Source organism: Monopterus albus, unplaced genomic scaffold (assembly GCF_001952655.1).
Source record: "Monopterus albus unplaced genomic scaffold, M_albus_1.0 scaffold67.1, whole genome shotgun sequence".
Taxonomy (NCBI): Eukaryota; Metazoa; Chordata; class Actinopteri; order Synbranchiformes; family Synbranchidae; genus Monopterus; species Monopterus albus.
In genome coordinates this window covers 1-15963 of record NW_018127947.1, presented here as the reverse complement: position 1 = coordinate 15963, position 15963 = coordinate 1, and the positions used below count along the sequence as shown (strand labels likewise).

General features: G+C 41.1%; 1 protein-coding gene and 1 long non-coding RNA gene across 2 annotated transcripts; both read left to right on the top strand.

Moving 5' to 3' along the window:
• The first annotated feature begins 4469 nt into the window (after window positions 1-4469).
• On the top strand, window positions 4470-13752 carry dhx8 (DEAH (Asp-Glu-Ala-His) box polypeptide 8). Its single transcript, XM_020604767.1, is given in 24 exon segments — window positions 4470-4683; window positions 4986-5071; window positions 5183-5255; window positions 5516-5607; window positions 5757-5863; window positions 6036-6404; window positions 6630-6774; window positions 6933-7139; window positions 7273-7360; window positions 7608-7705; window positions 7956-8103; window positions 8592-8773; window positions 9140-9269; window positions 9272-9303; window positions 9952-10137; window positions 10228-10438; window positions 10528-10709; window positions 10899-11039; window positions 11165-11320; window positions 11426-11563; window positions 11750-11878; window positions 12443-12639; window positions 12732-12911; window positions 13002-13752. Coding segments are annotated over 24 exon segments (3609 nt in total). The 5' UTR covers window positions 4470-4571; the 3' UTR covers window positions 13222-13752.
• Window positions 13753-14808: 1056 nt separating this feature from the next.
• LOC109962794 (uncharacterized) lies at window positions 14809-15875 on the top strand. The gene is made up of 3 exons (XR_002275317.1): window positions 14809-14999; window positions 15255-15323; window positions 15672-15875. It is a non-coding gene; the product is annotated as an uncharacterized LOC109962794 (long non-coding RNA).
• Window positions 15876-15963: the final 88 nt, after the last annotated feature.

The window sequence follows — 15963 nt, the reverse complement described above, 5'->3', positions numbered from 1 at the left end:
TCCGGTGGGTGGTGTGATGTCAGGTTTTTGTGGTGGGCTGCTTACGACAGGTCCAGACAATCAGCGTGTTTGTAAATGTCAAAGTGTGATTTTCAAATCTTTGTTCATGGTCAGGGTTTTAAAGGAAGATATTTTTATGGTAATTGTCGCTGGTCTATTTTACTATATATTTATGTAATAAATATGTGACTACATTTGCATCTGACTGGCTCTTTGGTCTGTTATTGGCTCAGTTACTTCCAGCTACATTGTGTGCTGGAGGTTTTCATTGATGGACTAATAAATTAAACCAACAAAAGCTTTTCCTGTTATCACCTTATTGTCTCTTTGTTATATGCAGTAGGATGTGTTTGGCCAAAGTTTTGTTGACTCATCCAGTCACTATGATTGGGGAAAAAAATGTTATTTGTTATTGTCATCAGCTCCCATGTGATGCCTTTAATAACTCAGAGAGTACCAATGTGGAGTAATATGTCTTTCCAAAAACCTTGCAAGGCAAACATAAATAAATAAATTAATAAATAAATAAAAAAGTACCAGGTAAAATTGGCTTTGAGGCTGAAGAGTATTCAGTTTCAGGTGTTTTGTACAAACAAGGATCCAGGTTGGAGTCTGACCTGTGACAAAATGAAACGCAAACGGTGATGTGGAGTAAAGGTCTGCAGTGATGAACCAGGTGATAAGGGGTCACCTGAGGATGACTAACAGCGTGTCACCATCTACTGGTGAAATGATGGCCTGTGATAAACATTCATTTTCAAGAAATCAGTTTTTAACAACTTCTACGAAAAACTGCTGTGTTCAAAACTAAACCTATATATAAATACACATACATCAGTTGTATGTAAAATAATATTACATGGCATGCCTACATGCACAGCAATGCACTTTTTGCAACTTGGGCTAAGGCTAACATGGCTAAGGATTTAGCTAACAGCTGCCTGTTTATAATGAGCTAAAAGAGGTTTTAAAACTCTCAGCAGAACTTCAGTTAACTGCAGCTTTGGACGTTAATTCTCCATAAGTTGATAAGTGGTTCTTTCACATTACCCATAGACATTTAATCGGTTGTTACCATATGCATCACTTTTATCCCTGGTAACCACATGTGTAGAAAGGAATAAACTGTGATTCATGCAACTCAACTCTGTAAAGAAAAAGAGCTGTGGTTTGCCTCTGAAATGTCCATTCTTTTAGAGGAGTGTGTAATTAGTGTATAGCAGGCGATATGAGTGACTTCACAACACATTTTTCATTTATTTGTTGTGCAGGGTGGCTCTTTTCACATGAAGTCCACCGTGTGTGGAAGCTGTTGTGGGGACTGTGATCTCACAAAGGCAGCTTATACATCAACCAATCCTTTACTAGCTGTTTGGACGATAGCTCAGCCCCCTCAAATCGCCCGCCTCCTTTCCTCGCTCTGCTTCTCTCTTACATGTGCGCACACACACACTGTGTAGTTCGTGTACCATCATAGTAGGAATTTTCCACTATGGAAAATCAGGAGAACATTGCAGCCAGCTGTGCTGTCAATTAATATGTTTGAATCTCAAAGACTGTTTGCAGACAAGCTTTTTCTACCAACCTGCTTTTTCTGACTTTCCACGTGTGCATAGCTAAACATTACCCATGCATCTAGGACAGCAGTAAAATGGATTAAAAAAAAAAACAACTTCATACAACAGTGAACATGTGTTGTGTACCAGGACAGTGAAGCAGTAGAATGCAAATCCAACTATTGAACTCCAGGCTAGACGGGGCAGCCTATTAATACCTCCCTCTCTGTCTCTTACTACCCCCTAGGACATACACTCTCTCCTTTTAAAGAATCTTACAGCTCCAACAGCATCTGTCTTTTTTCTCTTCTTGTCTCTAATGCTCTGTCTTTTCCTCTTTCTCATTTGTGATATCATCATAGAACTCATGTTTACTCTCTTGAAAGGACGCCAAGGACAGCTGTGTACAGGGTGTATGTGTTCTATATACATTTTAGGCCTCTTATGTAAGTGTGAGCTCAACCCCTCCCCTTCCCTTTGCCCATATATATCTCTTCTTCCTCTGTACTCATGTTAGGTGAGGACGGCAGAGTAAGAGAACTGCTCTTAAGCAGTCCTGTCATTGAAAATACATACATAATCTTGGAAGACAATACCACACAGGGGAAGAAAAACGAAAGAAGGGAAACATTTTTATAAATATTGGCTGGATTTCTGCCTAAGTACTGAGAGAAAAACAGATTCTGTATGAATCTTAAAAGACCCAAATTAAAGGAGCAGTATGGAGCCATCTGTTTCTGTTGTTGTTGATTAACTGGGTTCTTGTTTGATGGAAATTTTGTATACTTCTAATACATCACATGGCCAAACTATTTAGTTTTTTTTCTGAAAGTTTGGATGAAAAGCTTGATGCCATTCCTATGGCTGTACCTTTAGCATAAAAACAGAAAACAGGAGGAAATAGCTAGCTGTCATTACATTTTGGATATACACCCACCAGCACTTCTAATACAAAAAACTGAATCTCATTCTTTACCACTTTAGATATGTGGTGTAACTACCTTTCCATTTATAATCACTCTGACTGCAACGTCAAGACGCCAAGAAGTCGCTTCAGCTGCTGTTCACCTTCCTATAATGTCACAAATTGCTGTTTCTGAATTTCACTTTGTGTATGAATTAAACAAACAAGATACACTATATTAGCACATGAGCTTTAAAGGTGATAGCAGCTACCTCCAGTCTTTATGCTAAGAGGTGTGGCAGCAGTTTGTGGAAGGCCTTTTCCTGTTTCAAAACAGTACTCCTGTACACCAAGCCAGGTTCATGAAGAAATTGTTTTCCCAGTCTGACAGAAAAAAATACTTGCACTGAGCCCCACCCAGCACTTTTGAGATCAACCGGAGTGCCAGCTGAGACCTTATCAGTCAGCAAAAATCTTGACTTGACTTGATTTGCGCTGAACCTCTTTTATGCTCATGAGGTTGAATGGGATGAAATCTCTGCAGCCACTATCCAGTAATGTCTTTGCACAAGAGTGGAGGCTCTTACAGCAGCAGATTAATGTCTTTGGTTTTAGAATTAGATGTCTGGCAATCACAGATGGGTGTCATGTTCAAATGTCCACACACTTTTGGCCATGTAGTGCATATGCTCTGAACTTCTGCCAGTACTTTTTTATTCATCTTGGCTGCAAAGGATGCACAAATGTGGGGTGTTTATCAGCACTGGAGTTGCTTCATGAATTTTATTAAAATGTATTTTCCTTTACAAAATCAGTACTCATATGTCAATCAGATAAATAAATTCCAGATTGTATTCTGAACTGTGCAAGGAAGGAGAAACATGCTGGAGAAAAAAATGCCCTGACATGGAATACATCACGTGTTACTTCTGAGGAAATGAAAGCTTTATTGAGAGAATCCATTACAGCCCAAGTCAATACATAAACATACAAAATGTATGCTTTTAAAGAAGCAAGAGTGGGCATGTGAGAACTATGAAGTGAAGTAAAACAATTACAGTGCTTGTAGAGGTTCAGTGTAGTTAGACACATGCAGACATAATCCTACAATTATAAAATATCAGAGGTTGTGTGAACATGGAAATCATGCTAGAATTAATGAAAGGTTTCTTCATCAGGAATTAAGCTTTAGTCTGACTAATGAGCAGCCTAGTGTGTTTATAGGTGAACATCAAGGATTAAATTTAATAAGGAGATTAGAGGTAGGGGGTCTGAGAGAAAAGAGACAACAACCAATACAGGGAAACATGTAGAGTAACCAGAGAGAGGATGTGAATGTGAGGGAGGATCCACAGGACAAGGGCAATGTGGCATAAGTAGGGTTATCCCAAGACAGGGGGAGGAAGGATATCTCCCATGGCATGCATACCAACAGGTTCTTCCAACATAAACACCATTCACCTTACACAATACATTACAATGACCCCGACAGTCATGCAAAGCTGTGATTTACTGGTTTACATTTCCCTCTCAGTAAAATACCTCCATGACTCAAAACTTTATTAATGAGAGTATAATCATGAATCATGACTGTATGTAGTATCACTTTATCTACTGGCCAAGATCAAACCGGAGAGAAAGTCCAGTGGGCTAGGTGTTTATGATTGCATGGAGTGAGTGATTGTTAAAATGTAGGCACAGTAGAAGCCAGTTCATATATGTAAAAACTATGTGGAATTCCGAACATTTTATTTTAATGTGGAAAAAAACATAATCATTTGGCTATCAAAAACCAACATATGTTTTTATTGGATTATGACACAGTAAATGCATTCATAAAAATGCAACTACAAACAATAATGTGTAGGCTATTGGTTTCATTTTTATTTCTGTGCTTAATTTGTCTTCATTCACGCACTAAAAGCTTCAATATAATGAAACATCAGTAGTGGTGATGTTACAAATGTATTTTTACGCATTTCAGCTCCACTGTGCGGCAAAAGGGTGCAAAACGGGAAACGCTTACGTATTTCCGTCAGAGGCGGAAGTGAAGTTCACGTCCAATATGTCTGCCGGTGATATTCCTCTTTATACATAAACAAGACTAGTGGATGATGGCAGACGGTGGAGTTGACGAGTTATCGCAACTTGAATATTTGTCTTTGGTGTCCAAGGTTTGCACGGAACTTGACAACCATCTTGGAATAAGTGACAAAGATTTAGGTGAATATTTTGTCCCTGAGAATAGTCGCTCTAGCTCAAAATCCTAGCTACCGTATGCTAATTTAGCGATTGTTAGCTACCTACCGTGTTAATTAGTCTAGGATAGTTTGATATGTTCTTCAGCATAATATATAGTTTATGTGCTGTTGCCACCCAACGCTAACGTTACCTAAATTTGGAATAACAACTTAACATTGTTACACTCGTTACTTTGTGTCCTGTGATAACGTTGCGCTAACGTAGTTTGAGAGAGCCATTTAGCGTTAGCTAATGCTAATGTCCGCCCTTCTGTTCTTTCCCAGCTGAATTTGTTATCAGTCTTGCTGAAAAACAACCGACTTTTGATGGATTCAGAGCTCTTTTGCTCCAAAATGGAGCCGAATTCACTGTAAGTTCATCTCCAAAAACTGCATTAACAGCCATGAAGTAGTGTAAGCTAACTGCTGACATCAACTTGGTAACGTTAAGTTATGTTTCTGTTTTGTTGTGTTTATTGTAGGACTCTCTCATTAGTAACTTGCTCAGGCTCATTCAGACTATGCGACCTCCATCCAAGACATCTACAAGTAAAAGTAAGTCAATGTTACTGTTGAGTATGGGCATCCGTTTAACTTCAGAATTAAACTGTAACACTTATAAACGCATTGTATTGGATGCTAAGGGAAGGATCTTTGAATGCTCAAAATACCTCTAATGGCTTTTCATCTAACTGAAGGTGTTGATTAGTTAATGGCAATAGAGAAGAAATTCAGATTTGCTCAGTGATTTTGTTTGCTCATACATTTCTTCCTTGGCTATAATCAAAAATAATGACTGTCCATCCCTTTTAAAGCCTCTGAGACTTTGGTCAAGCCGAAGACAGAAAAGGAGAGGTTGAAGGAGATGTTTCCTGCACTGTGTAGACCAAATGATCCTCCACCAAAGGTACATGGCTTTAACACATTGTTTGTTGGTTGTATCAGTTTGAATTGTAATGCCACCATTGCCCTAATGTCATGTGAGGTGGCTTAATGTGATTGTTAACCAGTGAGGGTTGAACTGTACTGTTGTACTTATTTTTGTGTTCTACTCAGAAGCTACTAGATGAAGATGATGTGAAAGTAGCAGCTGATGCTATGAAAGAGTTGGAGATGTTTATGCCCAGTGTCAGTGGGACAGACTCCAAAGCCAGCAAGAGCAGGTAAGTTGACTTGATGGAAACACTGGTTATGTTTTATTTGCCTTCTTCAAATAGAAATATATGATGTTTGCTTTATTAAATATTCACAGAAATGCCACAGCCAGCAAATATGCACAGTGTAGTTTGTCATAATTCAGTGGTTTGTGATGTTTACTTCCACTTGTTTTTGCAGGTCAGAAAAGAGCAGGCACCACAGCCGAAGTCGCAGCAGAAGCAGAGAAAGGGACCGACACAGGGACAGAGATCGAGAGAAGGACAGGAAGAGGCGGCATCGCTCCCAGTCACGTTCCAGATCCAGGTCTCGTTCCAGAGACCGGGATCGTCACAGAGACAGAGATCGTGGGAAAAGAAGAGACAAATCTTCCCGCTGGACAGAGCGCTCACCTAGCCCTAGAAAAGATCAAGACAGAGACTCTGACCGCTGGAAGGATAAACACGTGGACCGCCCTCCACCAGAGGAGCCTTCTGTTGGCGATATCTACAATGGCAAAATCACCAGCATCATGCAGTTTGGATGCTTTGTTCAGCTGGAGGGACTGAGGTCAGTATGAGGTCACTAAAGTGCTATAAACGCAACTTTAGTCTAACTTCAGTGGGAACTTGATGAAACATTTTTTTCTTTCTCCCAGGTAAAAACATTAATTCTGTAAATTGTGTGCAACTGTTCAGACCATCTTTCAGACCACTTGTTAGATCTGGTGCGTACATAGAGCATTATTCATCAGGTGGTATCTGTTCTGTTGCTCTGTCTGTTCTCAATGTTTAGGAAGCGGTGGGAGGGTTTGGTCCACATTTCTGAGCTGCGTCGAGAAGGCCGTGTGGCCAATGTGGCTGATGTTGTCAGCAAAGGCCAAAGGGTCAAAGTCAAGGTGCTGTCATTCACTGGCTCCAAAACCAGCCTCAGTATGAAGGTAAGAAATTGTTCAGCACTATACACTCGGTTTATTGGGTACAGCTTACTAAAAATAAGTCACTGTAATACAACAATCCTGCAGTAAATCATCCCTTATTGTGCCCACTTCATTTATTTCAATGCATCAATCAATACTTACTCCTCCTCCTTTGCCAGGATGTGGACCAGGATACAGGTGAAGACTTGAACCCCAACAGGAGGAGGAACGTAGGCCCAGATGGAGGTGAGGAGGTCTCCATGAGGAACCCCGACCGGCCAAGTAACCTGAACCTGGGCCATGCCCCTGAGCTGGAGCAGGATGACACGCTGGAGCGCAAGCGGCTCACTAAGATTTCTGACCCAGAAAAATGGGAGATCAAGCAGGTGGGAGTTTTGTCATTTCTGACCCACAGTTAATAGTGGTAGAGGCTGCCTAAGTACTTGAGGAAACACTGAATCCCATTTCAGTGCTTATTTTTTCAATAGTCCAGTACACATGCTGTTTGTCTGCCCTCAGATGATCGCTGCCAACGTCTTGTCAAAAGAAGAGTTCCCTGACTTTGATGATGAGACAGGCATCCTTCCTAAAGTTGATGATGAAGAGGGTGAGAGGTTGTTTTATCCTTCATCACACAGCCACTGCAATGACAATACACGTGATTGTTTAGTAAAGCACACATGGTTTTCTTATGACTCTACACGGTACTAATGTTAACAAAGGCTGTAACATGATTATCAGATTGATTTGAGAACTTTAAACATTTAATTAATCCAAAGCTTTTTCATGGTTTTTGTTGAAATATATGCTTAGAGTTGACTGTCTATTAACTGGTCATGTTTATTGTCATTTAGATGAAGACCTGGAAATTGAGCTGGTAGAAGAGGAACCCCCGTTCCTGAGGGGACACACCAAACAGAGCATGGACATGAGCCCTGTAAAGATTGTCAAGGTACATCTTCACTATATGTCAGCATGTGCTGTTTCTTGGAAAGTACATTAATGATTTATAGCAGAGTTCACTGTGTCAAATTTTCTTTTAAGCCTGTTTTTCTTTAGAATTTGCAGAAGAAGGAAATTGCTAGCAGAACAAACAAGAGTTTTTGTCCAGTTCACTTGGATGCTGTGCCAACACACATATACATAGTGGTTTAAAATACAGGGTTAAGGTGACCCCTCTGTTTTACCTCTACTGTGCATAGAATCCAGACGGCTCGCTGTCTCAGGCAGCCATGATGCAGAGCGCTTTGGCTAAGGAACGACGAGAGCTGAAGCAGGCAGCACGAGAGGCAGAGATGGACTCCATCCCCATGGGGTTGAATAAACACTGGGTGGACCCGCTGCCAGATGGTTAGTCAGTTTCAAGTCACAGTTGATGCTAAAGAACATTTTGAAATTAGCATGCTGATTGTGTTAACCTCTTATTTAAATAGATTTAATCTTTTCTCATTGATTATTGGACTCTTACCTTTATATATCAGAATCCATTTTTGAATGCAGCCTGTGAGTTAGGGGTGCTTTTTCAAAACCACAGCCTAGTCTGAGCCAGACATGCAACTTCCTATGTGACTGATATCAGACACCACCACTCAGACCACCCACTGCTGGAAATGGTTATCTGGCTTCCTGCAGTCCCAATCTAGCTGGATGGAATGGTGCTGTCATGGTTCAGTGTGCCCTCCATGGCCCCAGATGGTCTAGGCAGTTTCCAGGGGTGGGCGATATCCTGCCATAACCCTGCAAATCTGGCAGGGATGTAGTTACTGATGTGATGAGATTTTGGAGCGTTAAAAATGGACAGTTTGATTATCGAGAACACTTCCACTCTTACTTTCCAGCTGACGGCAGGCAGATTGCAGCCAACATGAGAGGCATTGGCATGATGCCCAATGACATCCCAGAGTGGAAGAAGCACGCGTTTGGGGGTAACAAAGTATCTTATGGAAAGAAGACCCAGCTCTCCATTCTTGAGCAGAGGGAGAGCCTGCCCATCTACAGGCTGAAGGAGCAGCTCGTTCAGGTTCGTCACAGTTTAACAACAAAACCACAGGGAGACTTTTCAGAGATGGAGCCAGTTGCTTCACATAGGAGTTTATAGTTTGATCGTTGTCTTACAGCCATATGTTGATGGACACCTATCGCCAATGTAAATGACCATATTTGAGTCTGTCTTCACTCTTCTTTAATTTGCTTTTTTTTTCTAGTGCAGAAAAAATATGATGCCAAACATTCCCTGCGGAAACATGTTTAAACAAGCAATGCAACAATGGGGTGTTGTTTCTATTATAATTTGTTTGTTGGTTTTTGTAATCCACCTGTAGCTTTACTCGTGTCTAGACCAAGATAAGATGCAAAAGTGAAACTGCAGTTTTTGTTTTTGCCACAGGCTGTTCATGACAACCAGATTTTGATTGTGATTGGAGAGACGGGGTCTGGTAAGACCACGCAGATCACTCAGTACCTGGCAGAGGCAGGTTACACCACCAGGGGGAAGATTGGCTGCACGCAGCCCCGTCGTCTGAGGAGTACGGCTGCTGTCTAGGACAAGAGGTGAGTGACCCAACATCACCCTTTTGATAGTGGTTGAGCAGCTACAAGGACAGAAGACATTAAAAAGCTCTGCCTACTAATTGTATTTGACATGAATAGACATCATTTACAGTTGTTTTACCTTTTCTGGTGCTTCATCTAGAATAGTGTCTGTATGTTTTCTCTTTAGGTGCTCATGCACGACATTAGTGCCACTGTGCTGTGCTAATCAAACTTTGCACAGTGTACACACCACCTTAATGTTTTCTAATAGTTTGAAGTTCTTTTGTGCCATATTCTTGAAGCCTTGCATCTTTGGAAACCTTTACACCGAACCTCTTTTGTAAACGAGTCAGACTCTGCAGGCTGCTGCTGCAGCTGCTGTTAAATTTCCACAACTTGAGCGTTAACTGAAACAACTGGAGCCAAAAACAACTGATGTCAGCAACTCAGTGTAGTGATATTCGTCTTCTTCTGTGGACAAACTTCTGATACTGAAGAAAAAACATTTGCTTTAATGAATGATTGAAGCGTTTTACAAGACAACAATTAAAAACAGGTGTTAATTAAATATATTGATTTTAATATAATTGATCATGTCAACTAATCACAGCAGCCCTGTTTGTAATCTCAATGTGCTTATTCTAATGAAGTGTATGCCTGGTCCAGGTGGGTTACACCATCCGTTTTGAGGACTGCACCAGCCCTGACACAGTCATTAAGTACATGACAGACGGTATGCTGCTGAGGGAGTGTTTGATTGACTCTGAGCTGGGCCAGTATGCCATTATCATGTTGGATGAAGCGCATGAGAGGACGATCCACACTGATGTCCTCTTTGGTCTGCTCAAGAAGGTGAGTAGCATGAGCTCAAGCTAATGTGTTCTGTCACAGCGGAGTGGAGGAGAAACAGGTCGGCGCTGATGGGCTCTGTTTCTGTCTCAGACTGTACAGAAGCGCACTGACATGAAGCTGATCGTAACCTCAGCCACTCTGGATGCTGTGAAGTTTTCTCAGTATTTCTATGAAGCGCCCATCTTCACTATCCCTGGGAGAACGTATCCAGTGGAGGTTCTTTACACCAAGGAGCCGGAGACGGACTACCTTGATGCCAGTCTCATCACTGTCATGCAGATCCACCTGACTGAACCTCCAGGTATGATTTCAGAATCTGGGAACACGGGGCTTGTTTTCACCAGTCGACTCTTTCTGTTAACATCCTCCTCCTCCCTTGACTTTGTCCAGGTGACATCCTGGTGTTTCTGACTGGACAGGAAGAGATCGACACCGCCTGTGAGATCCTCTACGAGAGAATGAAGTCACTGGGGCCCGATGTTCCTGAACTAATTATTCTGCCTGTTTACTCTGCCCTACCCAGTGAGATGCAGACTAGGATCTTTGACCCTGCACCTCCAGGCAGCAGAAAGGTGCCCCTACTCAGCAGACTGCTTATAATTCTATCCCAGTTTATAGTAGTTTTTGTTTTCTTTTAATGTGTGTGTGTGTATATATATATATAGGTCAGGTTTGCCAGGCAGCAATTCTGGCATGAAAAAGACATTTTACTTCTTTATTTAAATGTGGAATAACCTTTATTTCCTCTTTGTCTTCCATAGGTGGTCATTGCTACCAACATTGCAGAAACATCTCTGACCATTGATGGAATCTACTATGTAGTAGACCCTGGCTTTGTCAAGCAGAAAGTCTACAACTCTAAGACTGGTATTGACCAGCTGGTGGTGACTCCCATCTCACAGGTACAGTCTCTGTGTGGTGTGCTTCATGTTTTCTTCGAGCATATTAATGCTAAAATTGATCTCCTGATATTGTTCTTGAACAGTTCATTAGCTTAACACAGTTTGTTTTGTCCTTCTGGGTTTAGGCTCAGGCCAAGCAGAGGGCGGGTCGAGCTGGAAGAACAGGGCCAGGGAAGTGTTACAGGCTCTACACTGAGAGGGCCTACAGAGATGAGATGCTGACGACCAACGTGCCCGAGATCCAGAGAACTAACCTGGCCAGCACTGTGCTGTCTCTGAAGGTAAAGGGTCACGTTGCAGCCTCTGCAAGAGACCTCACATCTCTGTTGTTTGTATACTTGCTAGCACTTGGTAACTTCTTGCTATATTTGTGCTTCCTCCTGCAGGCAATGGGCATCAATGACCTCCTGTCTTTTGACTTCATGGATGCTCCTCCGATGGAGACTCTGATCACAGCCATGGAGCAGCTCTACACTCTGGGAGCTCTGGACGATGAAGGCTTACTCACACGGCTCGGTAGAAGGGTAAAGAATCCTTTTATTTGGTTTCAATCAGGAGTGAATATGAAGAGGAAGATTCACATTTATGCAGTTTGTGGAATAAGCAGATTCTCTGAGCGTTGGTCTTCTCTGGCGTCCACTTTTCTCTTGTTCTCTCACACAACTCCAGTTATCTTCATCTTCCATTTTCTGTGCACCGCTGTCTTGTAGATGGCTGAGTTTCCTCTGGAGCCGATGCTGTGTAAGATGTTGATCATGTCCGTGCATCTGGGCTGCAGTGAGGAGATGCTCACCATCGTGTCGATGCTGTCTGTGCAGAATGTCTTCTATAGGCCTAAGGTACGCTCAGCTTAGAGCTTTAAATGAATTCTGTGTGGGCAGCTTTCTAGACCCATTTAAGACCAGAGCAGAAATACATGATTGTTTTTTGTTCTATGTGGCCTCACTCCATGGAAACTAATAAATGAATTTGTTATTCAGATTGATCCTTGTCCGTGCAGAAAGCGGAGACACTGTTTAGGGAGATAAGCCTTTTTGTTTTTCTCTGCCAAACCAAGTGTGTCTAATTACTCATAATATTACTCCTTTAATACTTCTGTGGTTCACAATAACCCAAACACTTTCCCAGCATTTGAGTGAATATGAAAATAGTCAGACCAGAGTTGGTGTCCAAACAAACTGTTCTGTGGTTGGAAATTTTATCCCTGTTGTGGAGCAAGTTCAAAAGATGTTTTTTATTTAAATTCTGCTAAACACTTTATTGGTCCTGTGGTGGTGGCTTGTGCATCCATCATTTGCTCTTGATTTTTTTTTTTTTCCAGTGGAACCATCAAATCACATAGCATCTTATTTGTGGAAACCTTTTACTCCGCCATTATGTGCCTGTACTTGTTTGTGTAACAGGACAAGCAGGCTCTGGCTGACCAGAAGAAGGCCAAGTTCCACCAGCCCGAGGGTGATCACTTGACCCTGCTGGCTGTCTACAACTCTTGGAAGAACAACAAGTTTTCCAACCCCTGGTGTTATGAGAACTTCATTCAGGCTCGCTCCCTGCGCAGAGCCCAGGACATCCGCAAACAGATGCTGGGTATCATGGACAGGTATCATGGAGTCCTGATAGCAGCAGTACGTCAGGTTTTATGAAAGTCCTGTTGATTTCTTATGAACATCCAACAACCTGTTTTCTCTACAGACGTAAACTGGACGTGGTATCTTGCGGCAAAGCCACGGTGCGAGTCCAGAAGGCCATCTGCAGCGGCTTCTTCAGGAATGCAGCCAAAAAGGATCCTCAGGAGGGCTACAGAACTCTCATAGATCAGCAGGTCGTGTACATTCACCCCTCCAGTGCTCTGTTCAATCGCCAGCCTGAATGGTAGGACAGCACCTCACTTCACACAGTTTATGATGTTGAATTTAAACATTCAAGACCAATTTTCTGACTTTGTGCCTTTCATGTCAACAGGGTTGTGTATCATGAGCTGGTACTGACCACTAAGGAGTACATGCGAGAGGTGACCACCATCGACCCCCGTTGGCTGGTGGAGTTTGCTCCAGCTTTCTTCAAAGTGTCCGACCCCACACGCCTCAGCAAGCAGAAGAAACAGCAGCGCCTCGAGCCTCTGTACAACCGTTATGAGGAACCCAACGCCTGGAGAATCTCTCGTGCCTTCAGACGCCGCTGATGATTGTGATGTAACAAATCTAAAGCAAAATGTTTTGACAGTGGTGATAAAGTCAGATGCATCATCTTGTGTGGTCAGACCCTATCATCATTACACAAATTCATTCCTTCTTTTAAAACTGTACACATTGTACAGTTCCTGAATCACCCTGTCTGCTTTTGGGTACAAATTTAAAAAATTTTTTTTTAGGAAAGTCCAAACCATCTCCTTTTTATAGCACTAAACCAGGAACACATCTTTTGACACAGCAGCTCATCTTCTGTGAGGAGATACTGCACAATGGTGGACTATTTATGTTGACTGTAAGTTATCATAGCATAATATTATGCTTATATAAGGACCTGAATGAATCTTAAAAGGGACTTTAGTTAACACTTTGGTGTCGAAGCGCAAGGATGGAACAGTATATATGTTTGGTAGATGGCCTGGGGCAGCTTTCACTCGTAAACCATTTATTGCTAGACTGTTTCTTTGCTGTAACTCGTCAGTGGGATTGTGACAGTGTCCTCATTAAATGCTACATTTTCTAAAGTTTGTTGGGTTTTGTTGTGACCTTAAAGTGAAAAGTAATACTTTGTTTTCATTGTGATATGTTGGCCTAGTTAGCTTCACAAGTCACAAAAAGTAATTTAAAAAATGTTAACAGCTAGGAACAACCTGTACACTGGAAATAGCAGGCTTCAATTTTAGTTTTAATGATGAGCCTCTCTATGGATTTTAGTCAAAAAAGTTACACGCTGTGTTTACTTAAACCTCCCGTCCCCCTTTCCTGTCCAACTTAAATTCCTACTACAAACCACAAGTAAATCATTTATAGCCAGACTAATGGATAATTCAGTGAAAATAAGTTTTAAAAAGCAGCCATCTCACAAATTTTCACTTTGTTATATGTAGCAAGAAACAAATATTGCTACATAGGTTTAAATACTTGTATGTTTTTTTTTTATTAAGTTCAAGAGATTTGTTTGTCATTTAGACAAGTACAGACAGTACAGGTACATAGGATTTTTTTGTGTGTATCTCTAAGTCTGCATACAGTGCAATGTAAATAGAGTGTAGGAGATAAAAGAAAAGAAAAAAGTACAAAACTATCCTGTCTACAGCTTTTACAAATATATTTAAAAATCAGATTTTTGGCACTAATATACAAACAAAACATTATTATTTTTTATATTTTACTATTATTGGAGTGTTAATACTAATATGTAATGTGCCAGGGCAGTTGAATGTTGTAGCTGGTCTAGATGGAACTAATTTAAAAATACTTAATGTTTTGTATGTGGGGGTTTAATTTGCAAAGTGAGTAAAATAAATGCAGCGGAAGAAGAACTATATTTACGTTAGAAATGTGGTGAAGTAAAAGTGTAAACTGGCATACAATGGAAATAGTCAAGTAAGGTATAAGTACCTGAAAATTTCACCTAAGTGCAGCAGCTCGATGATAGTAGTTACTTAGATTCAACCACTAATGTAAACAGTTTAAAGTGTTATACGGTCTGTTGGCCGTTAGGGGGCAGCTGTCAACCAGTAATGCAAATAGTTTGAAGTGTTACACGGTCTGTTGGACGTTAGGGGGCAGCTGCACTGATACACGTCGTTAGGAGCTCAAACTAAAGTAGGCGAAGAAGAACCACTTCCTGTTCAAATCCAAATAAACTAGAAACGTTGCTTCAGAAAATGTGAAACCACGTGTAAAAACGTCTTTAATATGTAACTTATCAGTGTTATGTCGGAGGTGTACATGGACTTGGAAAGTCGTCTGGGAACAAAGTGGAAAGGTCTGTGTAACGTTTCTTTAGATCGTAGAATGATATTTTCACCTGCTGAGCTGGAGCTAAGTTAGCTAACTTGGCGAAACAGGTGTGCATACAAATAAGTGCAATGAAAATAGAGTACAGTGGATAAAAGCAAAGAAAGATGTACACAACTACGCTTTCTACAGCTTTTACTAATATATTCAAAAATCTGATTTTTGTCACTAATATACAAACAATAAAACATTTTTAATATTTCACTATTATGGGAGTAAACAGGTGTTCCTGAACTGATAACTGCCCAGTGAGACGCAGACCACAACCTCTCGCCCTTCAGGTAGCAGAAAGGTACTGTGATGGATAAAATTATGGCTGTGTGCTGGAACCAGTTTATTTACTTGGAATATAGTTAGCTCAAGATGACTTAAAATTGATGTTTACATCCAGAACAGAGTAAATAGGTAATGCTCAAACCCCATGTAAACGATTGTATATCTAGATTGTTATGTTAGTGGCACAGCTGTATTTTCTGCTGGAGTCAGTGGGCAGTTGTACACTAGAGTTTGAGTGATCCAGAGAATAATTCTTTGGGTCCATTTTGTCCATCGATGCTTGTAAATGAAGTCAGCTCATTGTAGTATTCTGTACACATGTGATTTACATTTGCATGTTGATGCCTGTCTTTCTGTGGTTCAGTTTCCCCTGGAGCCGTCCATCTGGGTTGCAGTGAAGAGATGCTCGCCATCCATGTTGTGTGTTCAAGACGACTTTTACAGATGCTGAGCATCATGGGCAGGTATGAAATTCAACAGTTTAAGCCAGTACTACTGTGTATGTCAGTGTTGTATTTATTGGAAGATGGAACTGTAGTCCACTGAGTAACAGCGTTATTTTTTCCTCATCATGGAAATTAATACAGAAAATAAACAGCAGTGTGTTTAATATGGAAACCCAGAGTGTTTAATAATAAATAAAAACAACATTGAAA